The sequence below is a fragment of the Euwallacea fornicatus genome, chromosome 25 (genome assembly GCF_040115645.1).
Source record: "Euwallacea fornicatus isolate EFF26 chromosome 25, ASM4011564v1, whole genome shotgun sequence".
NCBI classification, from domain to species: Eukaryota; Metazoa; Arthropoda; class Insecta; order Coleoptera; family Curculionidae; genus Euwallacea; species Euwallacea fornicatus.
The window spans coordinates 2,899,080-2,921,943 of NC_089565.1; the positions used below are offsets into that span (position 1 = coordinate 2,899,080).

Sequence of the window (22,864 nt, forward strand, 5' to 3'; positions counted from 1 at the left end):
CTTTCCCCACGCATCCAAAAGCCTCCCGCACCCCCCGACTCATTTGCTTCCCCAAGTCGTCGGGCCATTTTGTCAGCGCCGGAGGAATGTATGTATCGATAAGCGAGGATATTGCCGGGAAAAATGAACTTTCCTTGGGGTTATTTATGGAAACTTGTCGGGAAAAATGTGAAAAAGTCGGTTTGGTTACTGTTTTTGTTTGGGGCGGCATTTAAATTGTTTTACATGGTGTTTAAATTTGTTCCGCCATTGTATGTGGTGCCTTCACGTGAAAGAAGTCACTACGGACCACTTTCGGTTCCGAAAGTTGACATATTTGACGAAAAAAAACGGAAATTAAATACCTAGGGAGTCATTGAATTGCCACAGGGAAAACCTACCTCGTTCGACGAGAATTCACATTTTCCATTTAAAGTCCTAACTATGTTGAAATCGAACGCGTTGCTTTCACAGTATTTCATTGGGTGAAATATATTACGTTAAAATGTGAAAAAATCTCGTCGTGCCAGAACAACTAAATTCAGCCGTTGAAAAAAGCACCATTATTGCACGGATTCTCGTCCCAAAATTTTTCCAAAGTTTCTTTGTTTATGTGCTTATCCTATCCCATCCAGGTCGTCCGTTTCTAGAGTTCAACCATGAGGAACTTTATAATCATAAAAGATACGAGGTCGGCGAAATTGGGACAAAGTTACTCAATTTCTTTCAAAATTTTATGTTTTTGTTTTGAAATATGGACCTCCCACCAAAGTTACGTTTTGATTTTTATTTAGTGCCCAGAAGCTCTATTTGAGTCACGTGGTTTGAGTTCCGATTACTCAACACATTTGCTGTCGTTTTGCTTATGTCATAGGTAGTTTCGCAAGTAAGTAAGGATTTACCAGTTCAAAAGTATTGGATGTGTGCTTAAATGAGTATCTAAATGTCAGCTTACTCATTTGCCGTTTAATTTGCCTTAACGCCCTAGAACCTGCTTGAAAAATAATTCGAAAATGGCATTTTTTAATGCTTTTTATAAAAACAAAGTATAACAATAATATAAAGTTACAATTGCAATAAACCGACTTATGATTTTTCTTGACACCTTCAAAACTGTTGCTTTGCTTAGAAGTCAATCTTAGCTCATTGAAGTCTGTGTAAAAACCGACTTTGATAATATTTTAATACGAAAAGTTTTACACTTTTAAAAAACGAACATTTTCTAAAGAACACACTGTAGCTCCAAACGACTGATAGATATAAAAACATGGTTTAAACGGTTAGCTTTCGCCCAGGAATTGAGGCTCAAATACCTACATCAGTTTTCTTTTAATTTGACTGAAAATAAGAGCTTTCCTGTAAAAGTGCCCACTTTGGCTATCTCTGCAGGTCTCGACGTGAACTCCTTACCGATGCTAACACTGAAATTCTATCAACATATGCAAGATATCATGTAAGCTCCGCCATAAGGAGGATTTGATTGCTCTTAAAAACCTGTTTTCACATGACGATCTAAGCCTAATAGCGTTGTTTGACCGTGATTTGACCGTGCCCCCTAGTGTGGGTTAACAATGTAAAATGATCGGACCTGACCGTGACGTGTCCGGTGATGATTTCCTACCATAAATGAGTCTGACACATTCTGTTTTAGAAACACTTGATGGGGTTAAAAAGAGAATAAGAAATGTCCAAAAAGTGCTGGAATTGATGACTGCTTAAGGCAAAATTCTGAGAAATACACAATATGGAAAATATCGTAATATGTTGTAGTGCAGTTCTATATACTTTTGGAAAAATATACGGGATGTTTCATAAACATACCGACGAAGTTTTAGGGGATGTGACCTCTTAAACACAAGCATTTATATCGAATAAAGTTGAGTCCGACATCGCTTCGTTATCAAAATACAGAGTGTTTAGTTTCGTTTTTTAAATAGTTTTTAAATATTTCAAAAACGGTTTCGGGTAAGGCCATGATATTAGAGACACGGATATACATGTCCTGAGGTAGACAGATTATTTCTACCTACGCCTATGGTGTCCGTGCGGCCGTCCAACGTTTCTACATGTGCAAATGGCTCAGAATTTAAAGGAACCATATGACCATTTGGAGGGAGAGAATTGTTTTGCGATGAGGCGTGTTTCACGCATAATTGTCTTCAAGTCCTCTCCTACTGCTAAAAGAAAATTAACTTAATTTCTCCCAAAGAATTAAGAAAATTGGAAAGCTATGCCGGTTTTTCGACAGGCGCAGGAACGAGAACTTTTTTTTTTATTTTGAAAACAGCTACCCGAGCAACAAAACACTAAGAGGCTTTTCTTTATTGAGAATTTATGGAATATCAAAAAAATATATTCGCATTATAAACATCCCGTTGAATGACCGCACGCACCTCACTGGTGCAGATGGAAATATCCTGCCTATTCCAGAACATTCACATTTATTTCGCTTTAGCATGCCCGTAATGTCGTTTCCTTACTTCAATTTTTGAAATATAAGAAAAAAGAAATTCAACATTCTGTCTCTTGGAAACGAAGTGAATTTGCACCTAAATTTTTTCGATCTAAGGAGTTGTTTTTATGAGTTCTACGTGCTCTCAAAGTGTGTCCATATGTTTGTGAAACACCCCGTACAGTCCCGTCACAAAAAAAGTGACCGGAATCAGACGTTTAAATTTAATACTGGATTCAAGGAATCTATGTATATTGCTCTATTCACAGTTTTATTATATGGGCGCACACACTCTCTGATATGAGAGGGAAACATGATGACATGATATTCATTCATGGTTCCCGAATACTTGTAAAACGAAGGTTTTACAAATTGAACAATCCCTAGAGAAAAAAGATTTTTTCAAAAGCTTCTGTGAACGTAATAACATGATCTGATATGGAACATGAAGAGGATTTGTAGAGAAAATCCCAAGTGAAGGCGATGAGCAAACTAGATTTAAGAAGTCAATCGTTTGCCACTTGTACTTTCCCGGAGGCGGTGATGGAGCCTTAAAGGAAACAATTTCACGAATCGATTCGACAATATCAAACATTGCGAAAAAATATGTTTTATTTGATTGTGACTCAGTTCATACTGATAGAAAAAAATTCCTGAATGACAATCAGTGTCGCACGATAATAATCCTGCAACTTTTTAATAAACCTTCCAGTAGTGTCGGTTTAGTACCGACCTCAAGCCGCTTATGCTTCATGACCCTTCCCATCTGAGAAAGGGTCCCTACATACTTTTATATTTACAATTAGCAACACATTCATACATATACATTTTGTACCAGTCGTTAGATAAAGACAACTTCACATTAAGAATCCTCCACAGCTTTTTTATAAATGAGCAAATTTTTTTAATTAAATGTGATTTGCATGAATTTCGATGCATTTAATAGAACTTTTCACAAGTTAAAATTTGTGGATCACAAGGGCAAATTGCCTCTGAGTAGCTTCGGCGCACAATACGTCGGATGTTTTTTCTTATTTCGACCCTCTGCACGAAGGCCGAAAAGATCCTTTTCTTCCCGGAATACCCTGTCGAAGACGGCACCTGTTTCTCGGCAATCGAACGTTTCATGACTCCGCATATCTACCACTAACCAACCAGAACGATCCTTTCTCTGATTTTTCCAGTCAATATTGACCGACAACCGAAAATTTTGATCAGCAAACAAAAACTTCAAAAAGGAAACCACCAAATTAATAAGGAAGGTAAACAGAATTAAAATTAGTATAAACACAATACCGGCAATACAAAGGCTCCTGTTGATTCCTGGCAAGCATATTCTAATCGCCGGACGCGTAATTATCCATCTCGCGATGTGTCTAGAATGGGATTTGTGTGCTTCATAGACCGGCGAGTACAAAGGAAATAATAATTTAGGGTGGAAAGCCAGGCAGTTTACACAACAGGGAGAACAAAATAGCGGACAGTTTTAAGGGTGTATTACCGCACCCGGTTAATGGAGAGTTTTTGCAATACATAGTTTTTAGCAATTATCTGAATGAACACGAAACCTAAAAGCATCTGTATCTGGGCATCTAACTCTCTCAAATATGGCTTCGTCCAAGAGTAAAACGACCACGAGAAGTGCTGGAAATCAATGATTGAGTGTTTATACGGTTTATACTTCTCGAATTTGCGAGAAGTCACTTTTAATTTTCAAATCACTTTTATTTGGAGGCGTACTCTGTATTCTATAATTTACTTTATGAATTGACAAACAGTTTGTACCAAATCCTCAGGGGTTAGCAGCGATATAGTTTGTTGGGTGGTGGTGTACCGAATCGATAAATTCACATTATGTACGCTCTGGGTCTTCTTTATATTATCAATTGTTGAGGGGAGGATCGTTCCAATGCTGATTTTTTAGCGTTAAAAAATCTATGTGGTGAACACGGCAAATTCCACATCACCGAGAGACATATCTCGCTTTTTATATACAGGACCGAACGGGCAAAGGGAATAAAATCAATACCTGTATATTGCGACATACATATGCGAAGAAAAAACAAAAAGCGTCGATTTTCGATTCTGATATTACATCTTCTAACGCAAAAATGTCATCCCTAAATCCAACCCCCTTTACGTGACAATTGCAACCCCCAAATTTTTAAGTCGAACGTTTGGGTTTGTCATACCTCATTCAAGAGGTCTTTTCATTGTTCATTCAAAATTTCTAGCGGTTACGTAAAAAGACAATACGTAAATGTAACTTACGAAATGATCGACAACAAACTGAAAACTTACTAATTTCACTTCGTTAATGGTAATGAAGTGAAATAACAAAAATTAATCTCAATGTACCCCGGCCTAACGTTTCCAAATCGGTGGATAGGAGACCGGGGATCGCTTGAACGGCCAGCACGATCACCTGATCTTGCTCCATCAGAGTTCTTCCTATGGCGATGTGTGAAGGTTACGATGTACACATCCAACCATGCGACCTGTTTGGCTTAAAAGGAAGAATAACGTTTATGATTACATCGGTTACACGTCAAACTTTGATGAACGTTAGGAGACATTCTTGTTTACGGTTAAGGTTCCATCAAGGGCCTCGAGGCTTTCATTTTGAACCCCTCGTGAAGGGCTGAGATGGATTTTAAAAATTGCTTTGCTGCATTATCAACAACGAAATTGGTATTAATTATTAAGTTTTAAGTTTATTACAGAGAGTGCCGTCGATTACATGAGTTTATTTTTTTTATGATTCTTTGCAGCAAGGTTCAAAGCCATAGCAGGTTTGGATAGAGAACGGAAAGGTCTTCCACTTAGATGTGATACGTGCTAACTTGCCATTTAAAATTTTGGGGGTTGCAGTTGTCACGTAAAGGGGGTTTAATTTAGTAATAAAATTTTTAAGTTATGGAACGTAATTTTAGGACCTAAAACTGACGCGCTCCAGTGTTTTTTCCACATATGCTAATATGTGCAGGTATGGAGTTAATCCAATTTAGTTGTTTCACTCTGTATCTAAATGCACATAAGAATTTTTGATTGGTGCATGTTGATAGAAATTTGATCTCTGTAAAATTGGCCAACGTCAACTGCAGTTGTTAGTTCATGGTAAAACACCTAACTTTTAGTGCAAAATAAGTGGTAAATTAAGTTATCATGGTTAATTCTCGATGTAACGTGATATATAAATAAATGATTCGTAAAGAATATGTGCGGGGGTTTACCCCCCATCAAGTCGTCACAGTCAGATGAAACAACAAGAATTCGCAGTCAACGGGCACTTGAGACCCCTAGGTGGATGTTTTCCTCTAAAAAGGGGTGCACCAGGCGCCCCCCGCGGGGACCATCTGCCTATACACTCCGTTATATTAGCAAGATAATTGAAACTGATAGACGTAATTAGTTTGTTTGGATTGGATGATTCTTCTACAGCTTCTGAATATTAATTAATTCACTTCTTTCAGACTTACGTTTCCCGCAGGGAAATTGGTTTACCTAAAAGGTAAATTCCTCGCGGAAAATGTCGATGCGGCAAGAATGGCTGCGACTTTTGAGGGCCTGTGTCTCGGCAATGCCTTAGGCGAAGTCCATAAATAAAAATATAAATTAAACAGCGTTAATAAAATAAATTAAAAAGGTCTTGGAGGGCCGTTTTTTTTTGGGATCAAGGTCGAAGATCGAGCTGCAAAAAATAGCTTTTGTCGACGGATATTCGGGCCGAATTCCAGAAGAAACAGATTTAAACAATTTTTTCAGTATATAAATTGTCGAAGGAGCATTTCCGCGATGCGAGCTCTCGAAAATGACAAGAAATTTTTGAATAGTTTACACAGACCCGATACATTAAGCCGTTTTACAAAATCGTATAATATGATGTATGTTCTCTATGAAATATATCATAAAAAAGTTAAAACGCCGAACGTTTTCATAGTTTTATGATCGAATGGGTAGATAGGTGGTCGCCAAATGGCTGGCGCGTGTTTGTGGGTGAATCACGAAAACCGGCAGATGGTTTGGACATTTAAAAGAGCACGTAACACGGAAAGCTGAAAAGTTATATGAAACAGATGATGGATCATCTGTATCGCTGAAAAATTACCCCTTACAGAATAATCTAGTCGTGCACGTTGTGAGTCAATTTCAATCATCGGTCTCCTCAATAAAGTCATGGGTTCTCAATTGGACGGACGTTGATCAGCACCCTTTTGTCTCTCTATTACGAATCCACAAATAACGAAAATATTAATATAAATAATGCAGGTTTTTAGTACGAAACGAGCAATACCTGAAATAAACTTTTATACAGTTTGTATATTGTATATTTTGCGTTTTCCCGTCAAAATTGAGATTGATAAACGTACAGAAAAAAATGCGGAAACCTCTAGAGAGCGGCTCAATTACCGCATAAACCAATTAGAAATCAATGGGAAGAGACGGTTTCCAGTTCGTTTTCTGTAGTTTGAATATTCCGGAATATTCCCCAGCTTAGACATCCAGTCGGTTTAGAGCTCCATTTCTGCGTCCCTTTTGATCTTCCAATAACTTTGTCACTGCAAGAAGAAACTTGACTTGGAATGAAACCACCTTATTAAACAATAATGGCAACTCCCCCGAACAAAATACACCCTTTCATATCCCAAACCCGAACATTTGTCCATAACATTTCTATATCGGGAGATGAAAGGAAGGCAGGTCTTGATGGTCTTTCATCGGACTGAATCCATTCATTGCTGGAACCGATGATTAGGGACAAAACGGGACCGGCTTTTCTAATCAAACAAACCCGCTTCTAGCGACTTTTCACAACAATGCACCAGTCCACTGATTGAAGCTGTGTAATGACAGCTTAGAGAAACCCTCAGACCCTGTACCTATATGGGTGCAAAGTCTATACAGGGGTGAACTGCGCATATACTAGACCCGAAGTTCCAAAATTAGGGCCCATACCAAAAATGGTCGGAAATTAAAATTTGACCAACGACACCGCTACCCGTGTAAACTTGTGTATATAAATTTGCTCGGACTTTCCTAGTTTTTCCCTAAAGGACCTCGAATCATGTTTTTTTTTTAAGTTTGTCTGGATGAGACACAAGTTTATATACATTTATGTAATAATTCGCTAACAGCAAAAGGAATGTAAATAGAAACAAAAACGTCCTAAATGCTGCCCTGGAGAACACTTGCCCGTTGATCCACCCCAAGGGTGAATTTTCACTTTCGGAAAGACATCAGCAAGTGAACTTGGTGACGCGTGTATTTCGGCTTATTGTTTCTCGTTATGCCTTTTGGATTGATTAAAGTGGGGTAAGGGGTGTTCCCGATTTCCTTTCGGTTATATATAACAAGAAAGGGGACTTATGATAGTTCAATTAGTACCGTCGAATTCACATAAATATTCATAAAATCCTTTTTATGCGGCAAATCTCGCTGAGTGGTCTTTTCAAGTTCCAGGTCAAATTCTTCATTTCCAGAGCTTTTAGATGAGTTTATTGTAAAATTGCTGTTTCGTAACTTCACAAAGTAAACGCTCAGAATATCTCTAACGAATCACGGCATTCGGTCTAGCTTTGTCCAGAATTGACTATCGGACGAAAAACTTACTCTCGTTAAGCCCTAATCCATCGACTGTAAATTTCTGGTTCAAGTTCGCAATTCAACCAGATCGACTAATCAAGATTAATGTCGAGGAAAATTGAATAAACCAGCAGCAAGTCCTGCAAGTGCAGGCTTTTTCCTGCTGCCGTCGCCACAGACCACATGACAGTCGCGTGCCTGGGAAGACCCGAAAGTGACTTAATGCAAAAGGGGCGATTTTGAGTCATTTTGATTCGCCATATGGGAGTTAGATAGATTGATCTATGACTCTACGACAGAAAATCGCGAACATCTTTACTGTTTCGTGTAAAAGCGAAGATCTTGCGCCTGGCCAACTTTTCTGCATCGCCAGGATCTTTATTATTTTATATAAGAAAAAGGATATTTCACCTTTCGTCCTAGTTTTCTCTCCCTCAGTCGCCCATCAAAATTTATTAAATATTGAAAACAAATTGAAAATTGATCGATACGAACGGGAAGAGCAAACAATACAAGAACACAGCCTCAGGGATTCACATGGGAAATCTGTACCAAACCGAATTTAATCCGGAACGCCTTGTATCTACTTTGATACCGAGATAGGGAAGGATTTTTTACGCTCCTATTTAATTTAATTAGGAATTTATGGAATAAGTTATCTTAAAATGACAAAGTTATCCTCAAAACAACTATATATAACCCAGCGAACTGAAGACAGTTCAGACCTCTCTCTAGCTACTAAGTCTTTCTTCATTCCTTATTTGCATGTCACTAGGTAATATTAAGTAACAGAAAATCGGAAATATGGCTTTTGAAATCCAACAAAAAGGGATAATGGACCCAATGCACGGTGGATTTACCGAATTTAATAAACTTAAAAGCTTTGCACAATCGAAATCGATTTTCTATAGCCTCAAACTCTAATACCGCCCTATAGAGTAAACTAGAATAGTAAGTAAATATCCTATATGGATCTAGTCCCAATTTTGAAGCTCCCATCTTTATAGTATTCAAACACTATACTATATATAATATAAATGCATACATGAAGTCACTAGTAGGGGGGGGAATGTTCGATCAGATTAAGGAATATGTACGGAACACATGCACACGAAGTTTAAATATTTTTAAGATTTTTATGTTTACGAATGTGCGCAAGTCCAAAAAATCTGGATCTAGTAAATGTGGGCCATAGAAAACTGATGATTCAATTTATATTCTTATCATAGTTTTAACTCAAGAAGTTTGAAATGACATGCAGCTTAACTGTTCCATTCGCTTTAATTGATCCTAAACTGGTCCAAAATAGACATAAAAATATGGAGTTTAAACGAAAATTTAGACTGTTGAAACTCATGTAAAAATTAACTTAAATTCTTGATCATTAAATACTTAGAACTACCGGAGATGCAGAAACTTCAGGTAAAAACTGAACAATTGTTTTGTTTGCGGTTGGTTTAAATAAGGAATGTATAAGCATAAAATTTTTTTATTTTTTTTTTGTAATTTGGAAGGGCTAAGAATGTAGAATAATTGGAAAAATGTATAATAATTAGGAAAATTTAGGCTAAAAAAAAATACAGAAAATTTTTAAATTTGGTCTTGATTGAGCCAATCTTCACTGACCCAAAAGGCATTTACCTACCAGGTCTCTCATTGTTTTAACTCATATTAAGCCTTTTTTATTTAAAGAGCTTCGAATGAAAAGTCATCAAGTTATCTACTAGGAACTATATACAGCCAGGTTTCACTAAACTACGGCTCATAGAAACCTCGACTTCCTGGTATTACATATGTTATTCTATATTCTAGTAAAAAGCCCTGAAGCCTATTGAAACCAAAGGGACTTATACCAATATTTTTGAGGGCCCCTACCTCAGGGGAGAGTTTAGATTCCTCTCATTTGATAATAGTTTTAATTTAATAAAGTAATAGGAAAATCTTCAAATCTTGGCTTGGCACGCGCACTTTCCTATGGTGTATGAGTGACCCATAAAGTCCGCACCATATGGGGAACTCTTTTACTTGCGAATTTGGATAAATTTTGACTTTGCCTTCTGGTTGTGCTTCAGAAATGATGAGAAACAGCGTACAAATCGAAAAACAAATGACCGTCTACAACTGTCAAATTGAAATTTTTTTAAACGTTCGAAATCTGCCATTATTTCTCAAAATTTTGAAAAATCACAAAGGAAAAACTTTCTCAGTTTGTTATTTTCTACGCATGTGGCAACTTTCAACCTTCTCAGGCTGATTTTCATTTCATATTTTTTAGGCATTTTTGCCATTCCGAGGTATTCAAATCGACCAGCAACCTGACAATAACAATGGCAGTATTTCAAAGTAATTGTCTGAATGAGTATTCATTAGTCAAAGTTGTAAAAAAATTCATATTTTGCAAAAAAATGTAAAATTCATTAAAGACGCTAAGTATGCCTTGGTGCAAGGTTGACCTGGTTCATAAAGAAAACGTTCATATTATGGTATTTTTTTAAAGTTTATTGACACAGAAATAGACATAAATATAATAAATATCAGCGTAAAATGGCTACATTATGTATTATATGGCTGTCGTATATCCCTTTCCAAAGAGATATCATTTATAAGCTAAAAGGAACTTCAAAACTTATAAAAGGACCTTGAAAACATTTCAACGAAAGTTGGAACTTACTACAACTTTAACTAATTAACACACATTCAGACAATTACTTTGTTATACTGTAATTATTCTTACAAGATTGCCGATGGATTCGAATACTTCAGAAATGCAGGAGTACCGAAAATTTTAGAAAATGAAAGTCGTCCGAGAAAGATGAAAATTAATACTTGGGTAAAAAATAAGAAACTGAGAAACTTTTTCCTTTGTGATTTTCCAAAATTTTGAGAAATAATGGTAGATTTTGGAAAAAGTTACAATTTGACAGTTGTAGACAGCCATTTGTTTTTTGATTTGTACGTCATTTCTCATAATTTCTGAAGCGTACTCTGAAGGCACAGTCAAAATTTACCAAAATTCACAAGAATTTGGCCTGGATCATATGCGAAATTCTTTTTGGGTTGCATTGTATATTTATCCGAATTTTCTCTGAAATAAAATTTACAAATACCTCACGTTACATAAATTTAAACAATAAGTGAAACCTTCAATTTTTCCTAATTTTAAGATAAAAAGTTCATATGAACGTGGGTCCGTACCGGCTTGGTTCTTAAGGGAAAAACATTTTTTTATAAATATTTTGATTATATTTTTGTTCATTAACAGGCCAATTTGACGAAATTCTGGATACTAGCAGTATCAGTGATGATTTGAATTGAAATATTTACTTAATTTTTTGATTAATCTTAGAGGGCGCTACGTACAGTACGGTACCTGGATTTAAATAACTTGGGAACTGTAAAAATTGAAGGGGGTTCCTGTTGGGCAAAAAGCAAACGTGGTGATGGGATATTTCTGACATGACATTTGACACATACACCCTTTTGAGATCATGCTCGTGACTTTCTTCGGTTTGTTGACGTTTCGCAGCGCCCTAATCGGTACCTAAACTTTCCAATAGCTCACCGAGAAGCCTTATCATAAAGACTAGACAATATCCGTATATCCTGAAAGGTAGTATTCGCCGGAAATAGCGTAAATTAAACGCACTTCAAGTGTCACGTGCCTCGGCCACGCATCCAATTCTGCCAACTGTCACTCCAACAGGGGGAAATCCCGTGGTCGACAAGAGCGCCAACTGTTGACACACGGCCGTCCCTCCGTCACTTCCGGAACGAACAATGTTCTTCCGCCGTTTTGGCAAATCTGTGTTTCCGGTAAAAACAATTGAAGACCGACAGTGTGATGTTTAACTGTTTTTCGAAAGTCACGGTCATGATTTATTAAAAGGATTGAGGGCGAGGTGTTCACGAGGGCGGAAGGGTTGTTGGGGTGTTTAAAAGCTTTTACCGTAATGTTTGGGGGTGAGTTTTCGTATTTTTGTCCACATGTGTTGTGCGTGACGCAATCAGTTGGCAATTGGGTCGGGAATAGGTGTTACATTACTAGACGCACTTTTTGCAATATAATATCAAAATTTTTTTCCCACATTCACCTAGTTTTTCAATTAAATATTAGGAAAATATGTAAACGACGTGAAAGACAGATGCTTGCCCATCTTCCCCTATATACGTGCAGAGGTACCTATCAAGCTTCTTAAGTTAGTGTTACACGAGTGAAGAAAGTTCACTTTTTTACAATATAAACAAGGACTGTTTGTCAGCCTTAACCCCCAGATACTGAGATTCACACGCCAGACAAAAAGTTAAGTGTAATATTTAGGTTCTTCCCCTCCGAAAAACAATTTAATAACCGTGCGACCGTGGTCTTGGCTACAGTATTATCATATTAAAACCTCGTACAGTTGAAGATCAAATAGCGATTGCCCGTCAAGCCCATAATTACACAGTGCGTCAAAGTGGCTGTGGCTCCAGGCCCACCCTCGACGTGTGTTTACGGCTTTTTTAGGCACGTGCTGACGGTCGGTTAGACACGTGGAGTAGGAGGTTGGTTACGAGGACGAGATGCGCCCTAGGGAAATCACGGTCACGTGAAGGGCTTTTCTGGGAACATTTTTGTGTAGAAATTATAAGATAAGGATAGACGACAGTGGTTCGGTGTTGGTTTTAAATATACAAGGTGGCGCAGAAAAGAACCGCCCATAAATTTTCAAATTCGAGAAAACGGTCACGCACGCACGGTATCACTAGTATAAACCTTTTTTGCCCTCCAAGTGACATTATTCGAAATGAATTGGCAGATTTATAAAAAGCTTTACACATGCGCCAAAAAAGGACAGAACTTCTAAAGACCTCCTGGTATAAACTCATCCGACGTTTTCTCTAGTTCCGCAGAGAAAGGATATTTAGTATTTGAATGCCCTGTGTAACGAAGCGTTTGCGGGACTAAATTTATACGAACTTAAATGTAGAATCTGCCGTAGGCTTCTGCGAACGAAATTCGACAACGCTCTGTATAATTACTTCATAATACTATTCAGATCAATATGGGCCGTCAGCTATATCTATTTCTTCATTAAGTATTTTTTAATAGCAAAAGCCATCTAAGTAGACATTTGGAACTATGCGAGGAAATTGATTCACCTTGATCATGGTCCAATTACCATTTACCATATCGCTGAGAGTGTCTCGTGCAGAAAGGTTTTTTTGAGCAAATATCTGTCCGCTAGGGCTAGTCGCGAAAGAATCACTTATGATCAAAAAGGATTTAATGATCAAAATAGCCAAGACCATGATGCTGCTCATGAAGAGGATGATGGTGCTTCTGTACTACTTGCTGACTCACTTACTGCCTGATTTTCATGGGTGGCCTAAATAAGATTATGGTACACGCCAAAAATTTCCGGTTTTGCGTTGACCATGAAGGAATATATCACGGTCAATTGGCGATCATCGTGGAAGTGTGATCAAGTGATATTATTTGATCTCAACAGATGCTGCCCGTTGGGGCCTACATTTAAGCCTTTTTGCGACGTATCCACATTACCAAAAGCCTTCTGCGAAATTCCTGACGTTTCCGCACCATGATATTCATTTCGCAAACGAAATTCAATGTACATTTTTTGCTCAACAAAATCAAGCATAGTAAAAATCGAAAAACTCACTTTTGTATTTTTGCAAAAACACATGTAGCTCTGCAGTAATAGACTATACAGGGTAATTCACAATTATAGGATCAGATTTCTAGGGATGATTGAGCGGGGCAGCAATAACAGACATTTGAGCATAAGAACTCAAGTCTGAAATTGTTTTCCTAAGGTTCAAACCCTAATGATGCTTTAAGACAGTTATAAGTGAAAATGTATTTTATTGAGTTGTTTTATTTCATTTATTTTCAAACCTGAATTTCTTGAAAGCTTCTCATTAAATGTTCGGTAGCAAATGTGGCTGCAACGTGACTATGCGTCTGCACATTTTTCTGTCTTAGTCTGTCAGAACCGGGATCGTTAGTTCGGACGACATTGGATGGGCAGGGGTTGTCCGGTTCCGTGACTCCCGGGGTCACCCGATCTCGCACCTTTAGATTTCTTCCCGTGGGGAATTGTAAAGTTTGTGGTTTATGAAAGGGCAGTGTAAACAGAGCAAGACCTGATAGATTTATGACATTTGAAGTCGTTCGAAACATTTTTGTGTTGGCATGAAACTTTGCATGGCTGTGACAGACAGCGCTACCAACCTACAAAACAAATAATTTCCTGATTTTATAATACCCGCGAAGTTTAAATGAAAAATTCACCTTCTTTTTTGATCACAATATTACGTTCTTGAATTAGCGAATGTAACAGGCGTAATTACCAAAAAGGCAGCATGATTCCGTAACGGAAGACCAAGCCCACCAATGAGTGTAACAAGGGAAATTATTATAAATTGTCTTCTTCTTGGACGTTAATGTTAACTATTGCACATATGAACGAAGTGTACTTCAAATGATTATCGACCAAACTAAACTATGAAAAATAATGCTTATTTTTCGTTGATCTGGAAGATTTTAGCATTAGCAACAAGAAATAAACGTAAGCGAAGTCGAAAACGGATGCTTCTAGAATGTTCCGTGAATTTAAATGATTATGTCGGGAATTTCCTCGCTTCACTCCAATTTCTTCATGTTACCAACTGCTCCTACGTGGTCTTAAAGAAGTGTCTTACATCGCCGCCACAGCATTCTCCTTCTAACAATCCGCATATTTACATAAGGGTGCAACATAACAAATCTCTAACCCCCTTTGCAATAATCGAAAACATTACTATTCCATTTCGCAGATTATACCAACCCAGTTAAGTAAATCAACACGTTAACAGCAAACAGAAAAACAAATAGCCTCGTACATCTCATTCAGAGCTAAGAACTTGAGTACACAGCGTCCTTTCATGTGTCTCCCTTTAGTTCCATGAAATCTGCCCAATTCATTTTCGAGCACGTAGAGTCGATTTTAATCTGTTACAATGACAACAGTTACAATAAGGGCATAAGGGCAGACTCTTTTAAGCGTTACGTCCGACACGCGACTTTACTAAATAGTATTGAATTGCAAAGCGTGCGTCTTTGGAAAAGGACAACTGTTTGTCCAGCGAGATGAAACTTTGAGGGTGGACGAGGAGTAATTACATACATTGGGCATTTTCCATTTTTAATGCCTACCTATGGTGTTTAGGCATATGGAAATTTCCCAAATGAACATAAATATTGATTAGTTAGAACAATTCCATCCAGCATGAAACTGAGCATAGATAATTCTGCCTAATGAAGTCCCCCAGGAACGCATCGAAATATTGGGAAATAAATTAGTCGGCTGTATAGGCTAAAGCAGCCATTCCCGAGGGATGGCAATTGAAATCGGGGGGATGAACTAGAAATTGCGTGCGGCCACACCTGTCTGAGTTTTAGTGCTCTCTGTTGTACAGGTGGTAATAAAAGCCTTTGTTTTACCCTGTAGGGAAGCTTTTAGGTCAGAGGTGAAGAACTTGTTTTAGGTAGTCAAGCTGAATATTCTCCATATTAATTAGAAACATGTAGAGTAGCACTCACCTTCTAGTGTTTTATTTCTAGCTAATAGGGCCAAAAGAACCTCAGAGTTCGGGGGTCCATCGGGGGTATGAGGTGCCATTAATCCTGAAGAAGGTGGAAGTCCAGGAATGTGAGGCATCGTTGTTCTAGTTTGGTCCAGAATTGACATTTTTTCGAAAACGTCTCTCTGCAACGTAGCGATAAAAAAATCCTTTGAAAAGCCGCAGGGTTAATATCTGTGTTAACACAAATTAACTTATTTAGATCAAACGTGTTAAGTGGAACTTTAGGTATCTGCGGTAACCTGAACCGAAACGAAAAACCACTCTAACAAGAAAATATTTTCTAATCCATGCTAATTGAATTGAGCACACAAAGAGATCAGTTCAAAAATACCTATATCTCTTAGGGTATGTTAACACTCACATAGCGAAACATGTAAAATTTTATACTTTATGTAAATTAAGCCGAGTACTACATACTTGGCAAACTGGCCACGATGACCGGTATTGAATCATATACGGAAATATGTAGATGAAAATTTGGGATTTATTTTTTTCTAAATGAAATTAGACGAAGCTCGTAAATATTTATAAGTGCGGAACTTGCAGTCAAGACTAACCACCAATTAAATCGTCGCTGTCGATTACAAACCTATTTCAGCAGACCTGATTTTGACTGTTGGCTAAGCTTAACTTCAGTTTGAAGAACACGTCTTCTCTGAGTTGGTCGTTAACTGGCAACTATTGCTCCCTACCCAACCATTGAAAGACCTATCTTACGTCAAAATTTTGAGGTCTATGTTAACATAAACCACTGAACTAATTCCAATAAGAAAAATGCAAATACCAGAGTGCGAACAGAATATTTTAAGATCTTTGTTGAGTTAAATATATTAACATCTCCGCTATTTATTTAGTTGATTTAATTAACTTGATTTAAAAAAGAACTTAAAAAATGATTAAATTCGTGCTATTTAATATCGTGCTGGATGAAAGACTCAGAAGGAGGTGTACTTTAAGAACCCAAAATTCCTCGCATCGGGGTTAACCTACATTAAACTGAAAAGAAGCTGCTTTAAATTCAAAGAGATTGCGGATTATTGATAATATTTTAAGGTTTCCGTTAATTGAAGTTCAGTTCATTTGAGCATCAAAAGAGATCCGTTGGATAGTAAAATTTTTGCCAATGGCGTTAACACGCATCTTAAGCACGTGGAAAGATATGTTATTAAGTTTTGTCCATCTGTGTAGATGCAAACTGAATCGAATACAGCACATTAGAAAAATGGGTTTTGTAACGTTAGTGTTAACTTACATTACACCGAATCATTCAAGTATCTAACAAGGTAACCCATATTATGGTGATTTTGGCATTTACGTTAACAAGTAAGCTATACCAACGAAGAAAAAGAATCCTCATTGTGTTATATAAATCTTCATAGAAGATTTATTTGTATTTTCTATACCTTTGTAAGCGCGAATTTTTATTAATCTGGTTACGAGGTGTATGGAGAACTTGCAAATTACCATTATGACATTAGTGTTAACCTAAATGATTTTAAGTTTGCTGACTTTAAGGTATAGAAATAAATCATAAATAGATGTTTCAGAATAATACAAATTTAAGTTGGTCGCTACATCTGAAGGCTCTTTGAATACAGAGTTGAAATTTTGTCATTGTCACTATCCCAGTTAAACCTATATAAAGCAATAAATTCCTGATATGGCGAATACCCTGAAGCTTATGTTAACATAAACCCTGCTCCAAAGTGATATCATTGCGAAATTGGCCACATTCTTAGCTTATGTGTTAACCTGTGTTAAGCAGAATCAGTATGACAATATTTTTGTTCTGCATGAATAAACTAATTGATTTTGTGTTAACTTGAGTCAAGCTGAATTTAATACGTCAATTTGACTACATTTGAAAGTTTATATTTTTCCATTTTCCAAAATTCACTTTTCGAAAAAAATCCCCATAATGAAAACATTTTACCGTTTCGATTCAGTTACACAAAGAAAACAGCTGGATCATGTACATTATTTTAATTCTGCGTTAACACGCAACATTACGCTGAATTCATCATTAACCTAAACTAAGCTACAAGAGCAAGCAAAGGAATACTTTTAAACTATTAGGAAAATTTTTTAGAAAGTTGAATATTTAAGATTGTTGTTAACCTAAATAGGTCCGTAATGTAAATTAAAAAATTCATGAATGATCTTCGTGGGAACCACGAATCAACCAATATGGAGGATCTATGTTAAGGTTTCTATTTAAATTAGCTCGCGTTTAAAGTTGGCATTAAAGCATTTCATACTTAATTGAATGTACAGTTAAATAAAACATGTTGAATGTGCAATGTTTCACAAGAATTGAACTTGTTTGAAATTAAATGTTGGAGTTTTTAGTGTTTAAACAAAAGAGGTACAAGAAAATTGTTGATCGAAACTGAATTACAGGATGATCAAGATTCGGGGCCTAGATTATAAGAGGCTTGACAAAAAGACGAGAAAGGGATTATTTTGAACACTTTAAGTCCAACTATTCAGTGTCGTACCAAATTTAAGGGTTTTCTTCTAAACTGCAAAAACCCAAGGCGACGGCTAACTAGGTTATTTAAAATTTTCTATTCTTAGATCTAATCACGCACCTGGATTTTTAAATTTTTATAACTTTAAACGCTCTAGTGCCGCAAATTTTAATAAGTAACAAGTGTCAAATTGAAATGATTCGTTAGTTTTCCACGCTATCCTTATGGAACCCGCATTACTCGATCCCCTAAAAACTGACCCTCAAAACTTGATATTTTTTAATCAGCATTTAAGAGAAGATTACAGTCTTCCATTATAGAAGACGCAATTCTACATCGTAGCTCTTTTATTTTATATCATTCATCCACTTGACAACATTTTTCCATTCTATGCTGAATTTCCACATTTAATTTGTTATTTAGTAGCTACACCTACAACGATGCTTTTAAGCTTTTTTAACGGGCACCACAATTCGAGAAAGCATTAAACTCGTTACGAAATCAACTTGTTATGTATTTCCCGTGTGCTACCGGGACATTAAAGGTCTGCACATATGTGCGGGAATTCATATTTTATCGGGTTTTAAGCAGTGTGTGAAGAGTTGGAAAAAATGGAGATTTGAAATAATTCGCATATTGTTTCAGTTGGGAGTAGGGACAGACATTAAATTTGGGAATGAACGCATAGCTATTATATAATTAGAGAACGGACGAGTTGGATTGTCAGGGGTGGGGGAAAACTAACTTGAAAAAAGCTTTGAAATGAAGTTGAATTGAAATGCAAGTAAAAGTTTAACATTTTCATTACTAGAAAATATCGAAAAAACGTTTTTGATTTCACGAGTCAGATAAAATAAATTTATAGGTGAACCAAGAAATTCCTATCAAAAACTGATGAAACCGGTTCTAAGCAGATCCCACGTGTTTACGAAGAAAAGCACGATTTTCAAGATGTTAGATAACGGATCTCTAAAGAAATATTCAATCCTGAACTAAGTGATCATTTGTAAGCATGTTAAGAAAACTAAAAAATTTTTGTGAATAAAATTGAATAAGAAATAGTTTTTCGAAGTTTGAAAAGCCACAATAGTTGTATAGTTATAAACCGAATGTTCGCATAGTTTAAATGGAAATAAAAGCAGTGCATGAGGACAACTGAGAATCATGAAGTATCAAGATTTTGAATCCTGGACGATATTGAACTGAGAAGCAAGTTATATAAAAATAGTCCGAAGTTCGACTCGGATCTTAAGAATTTGGAAGTTTGATATTTTCCGATAATATCAGCCAGTTGAACACGCAAAGTGACTTTTTTATTCGGTTTATAACAAGTAAATTTTGCCCAATTCTTGTTGTCTACATAGACGTTGCGAGTGAGATATGACAAAATTCAAATTTACCTTAAGTATATCACATTTAAAAATGACTATTTACACCTTATATTCATATATCACAGGAGAAGTCAATGAAAATCCCGGGAAAATCAGTGTACGAGTCAGTGCCAAAAATCCCGATTCCTGCGACGGGACCGCATTAATTCCCTTTTCCTTACGTTCGGTCTCATACGTAAACGCTATATTTCTCAATTTACGTTGGATCTCTTTAATTTCACTAAAGAGTGTTAACCCCCGACCCGATCTCCAGATTCACTGATTCGCCCCTCCACGCGACGCCATTATGAAAAATAAGTCCCCGATAATGGAGCGTGACGTCACGGGTTTTCAGGAGTCGGCGCCGCCGATGGCCACGCCCACGCCACGGTTTTCAGCAGCTCTTCAGCCTGCATGTGTATCCATGGATGGACCCTTGGATGGTTGGATTTATTTGGGGGCTTATCGTAATTTGGGGGTGAACGGTTTTTGCCTTTGTGGATGTAGATTCACTGCATCGGGGGGTGTTTCACTTTTAATCTTCTCTACGAGGGGAGATATTTGCATTGTTTTTCGAAATGTGCAATCAAGTCATGTGTAGATGCTGTTAAGACAGGAGAAACATCTCTTCGCGGTTTTTGCTAATTTGTAAGAAGCGTGTAGATGTTTTGCAGTTATGGAGGAGTTCGCTTTAATTATTTTTCATAGCTTCGAATTTGATATTTGGCGCACGAACATTTGTAAAAAAAATTCGACATCGCGGCTTGAGGTTCTGCCCACGTTTAATCTACATCTGCACAATAAAATCTCGATTTAATCAATTCTAATGCACACGTACAATTCTAATATTTAAACAGTTTAATTATTTGTTTGCCAATGATGTAAAGAAACCTTGACTCAAAGGAAAATAAACTTCGGTATAGTTGTAGATACCAGTAGGACAAGTGCAGAAAGTTACTACGTTTACATCGCTCGGACCAATTGATACCGATGATTCCTGATGTCATTTATTGCTTGGACCGTGTGTTTGACCAACGTGGCCTGAACGCACTATCTAATGCAAATTATTAATAAGCTGCTAATATAACAGTTTATTAATAATATTCCACCCTGTATATACGAACCGAAGAGGCGACTCACTTTGAAGAACATTTCTGAAAAATTTCAAAACTAAGTCCTGTTCATTTGTTCAGCAGTTTAGTTAATCAGAAATTCCTTATTCGTACACTGCTGTGCCGATCTACGAGTAATTTAATTTCAAGGACTTGTAAGTTCTCAAATGGATCACAAGCTAATGAGGAATCAAATCAAATACAATTACGAATTCAGGATGTTGTAAGCTGAACTACCGTGAAATAACTTAAAAGAGGAATGAATCAGAAAAAGAAACTTGACGTATAAAGTTGCGTATACAGGGTGTATCAGAAATAAATGCCTTACTTTAAACTGATGATAGATCTCGTTAAGGGCAACATTTCTTTGTATGAGCCATTTTCCTAGAGAATCATTTTTTATTTTTAGATTTCTCTCCTTAAAATTCATGATGTGCTAATGATTCGTGTTGGTGAACGGAAACTATTTTTCAGAAGAAATGATCGGAGATTGATCTGCAGATACGCGTACCTTCGTCAACAAATGAAATTTATTTATAACTATGATCGGTCAATGTTTACGTTCGGTGTTTCGACAAATAAAGCCATTTAAATTTGTCAAAAATAGTTCGTCTTTCAAATAATGATTACGCAGACACGGATTTGGCATATGGTGCCTCGGGTGAAAACGCTGCTGAAGCTCGCTGCATCTACTTACAAACACTCCAAGGTGTCAAACTCCTAGCAAACGCACGTTTGTGCATGTTATTCAACATATTCGGGATCACGACCCGTTTAAACCCGTAGTCCACGAACGTAGAAGATGACGTTCTAACAGGATTGTAAATCTCGACGAAGAAACTCTTGAAAATGTTGAAGTCCGACCAAAAATTACTGCAAGAAGGTTGGCAAAGGTTCGATCCAGGAATTTTGATGAGGATTGGAATTAATGTATGGGTAGCACTCATAAATGGCCTACTTATCGGACCTCGCGTAATGCCTGGACAGCTAAATGGACGAACATTTTTACAATTTTCAACAAATGTTTTGCCTAATTTATTGGAAAGTTTGACACTCAATATTCGAGCCAACATGTGGTTTCTTCTGGACGGGGTACCCTGCCGTAACTCACCACAAGTGCGAAACTGGCTAAATGAAAATTTTCCAAAATGATGGATAGAACAAAATGGCGCTATAAATTGGCCCGCCAGACCTCCGGATCTAAACCTGTGTGACTTTTTCCTGAGTATATGAAAGGTGTAATTTATGCTACTCCGATAAACACAATCGAAGAGTTGGAAAACTGAGTGGAAAATGTTGCTTTATCGCTTCTAAATAGTCTAATACATAAATTTCAATGAACACACAACTATTTAATATTCTGTGAGAAAGCCTTTGTTTCTTCTTTCTTCCTTTAATCTATTCGGGATCGATTTGACCAACTTTTTGCAAAATTCAGGTGTCATTTTAGCCCATTCTTCCTTGACTGCCGTTTTTAACTGTTCGTTATTAGAAATCTCATGAGTTCTTACGCCAACTTTTAGTTGGCTCCATAAGTTTTCTATGACACTCAAGTCAGGACTCTGAGGGGGTGTTTCTATGACCTTAGGAAAATTATGTAAAAGCCAGATCCGAACTCTGTGAGCTTTACGTTGCGGATCATTATCTTACACATGTCCCCCCTCTCCTGTATCCCTTGCCGATATGGAAAGTTATCTTAATAAATGGTAAATAATCCCTTCCAGCTCTTTCTCTATAATCAGCTTGTCACAAAGTGTCCGTTGGAGGGCTATCGAACCCTAAGGAAGCCGTAATACTCTCTTCCATAACTTCATCTCGACTTAGTTCATGACTCGAATGAACATATTGTCGAAATTCGAACACACAGAATTTGCTACGTTGCAAAATATTAAGCGAATCAGCTCTAAGACTGTTATCCAGCGATTAGGGAAATTTTCTGAAAAGAGTTCATGGTCTTTAATCCAGAAAACACTGAGAAATTGAGGCAATAATTGATCTAATTAAGATTATTCACAGCAATCGTACTTCCGGGTTTCGAAACGCGCGCCGGCGCGTAAGAGCAAAACTTATCCATGCCGACGGGATAATTGGAAAAGTCCTCGTTTGGGACCTTAAATTTCCATAACAATTTAATGGACAAATATGGCGAAACAAAACCACACGAATTATATTTTATCATGGCTATTTTAATGGTTGAATAGTTGGTCGCTTGGCTTCATTGTTTTTATTATTTTCCAGCATCGACTTCACCCCTCCCCCCCCATTAAGTTC

The 22,864-nt window shown here is 37.0% G+C and overlaps 1 protein-coding gene across 1 annotated transcript in view; it reads right to left on the reverse strand.

Moving 5' to 3' along the window:
- Lim3 (Lim3 homeobox protein) overlaps positions 1 to 19,747 on the reverse strand; it is a 35,273-nt gene extending 15,526 nt beyond the window's left edge. Inside the window, exons 1-2 of the mRNA XM_066296371.1 lie at positions 19,512 to 19,747; positions 15,597 to 15,762 (exon numbers count right to left, since the gene is read on the reverse strand). Coding sequence (XP_066152468.1) covers positions 15,597 to 15,744 — 148 coding nt within the window. The 5' untranslated portion in view covers positions 15,745 to 15,762; positions 19,512 to 19,747. The remainder of the gene's footprint in view (positions 1 to 15,596; positions 15,763 to 19,511) is intronic.
- Positions 19,748 to 22,864: the final 3,117 nt, after the last annotated feature.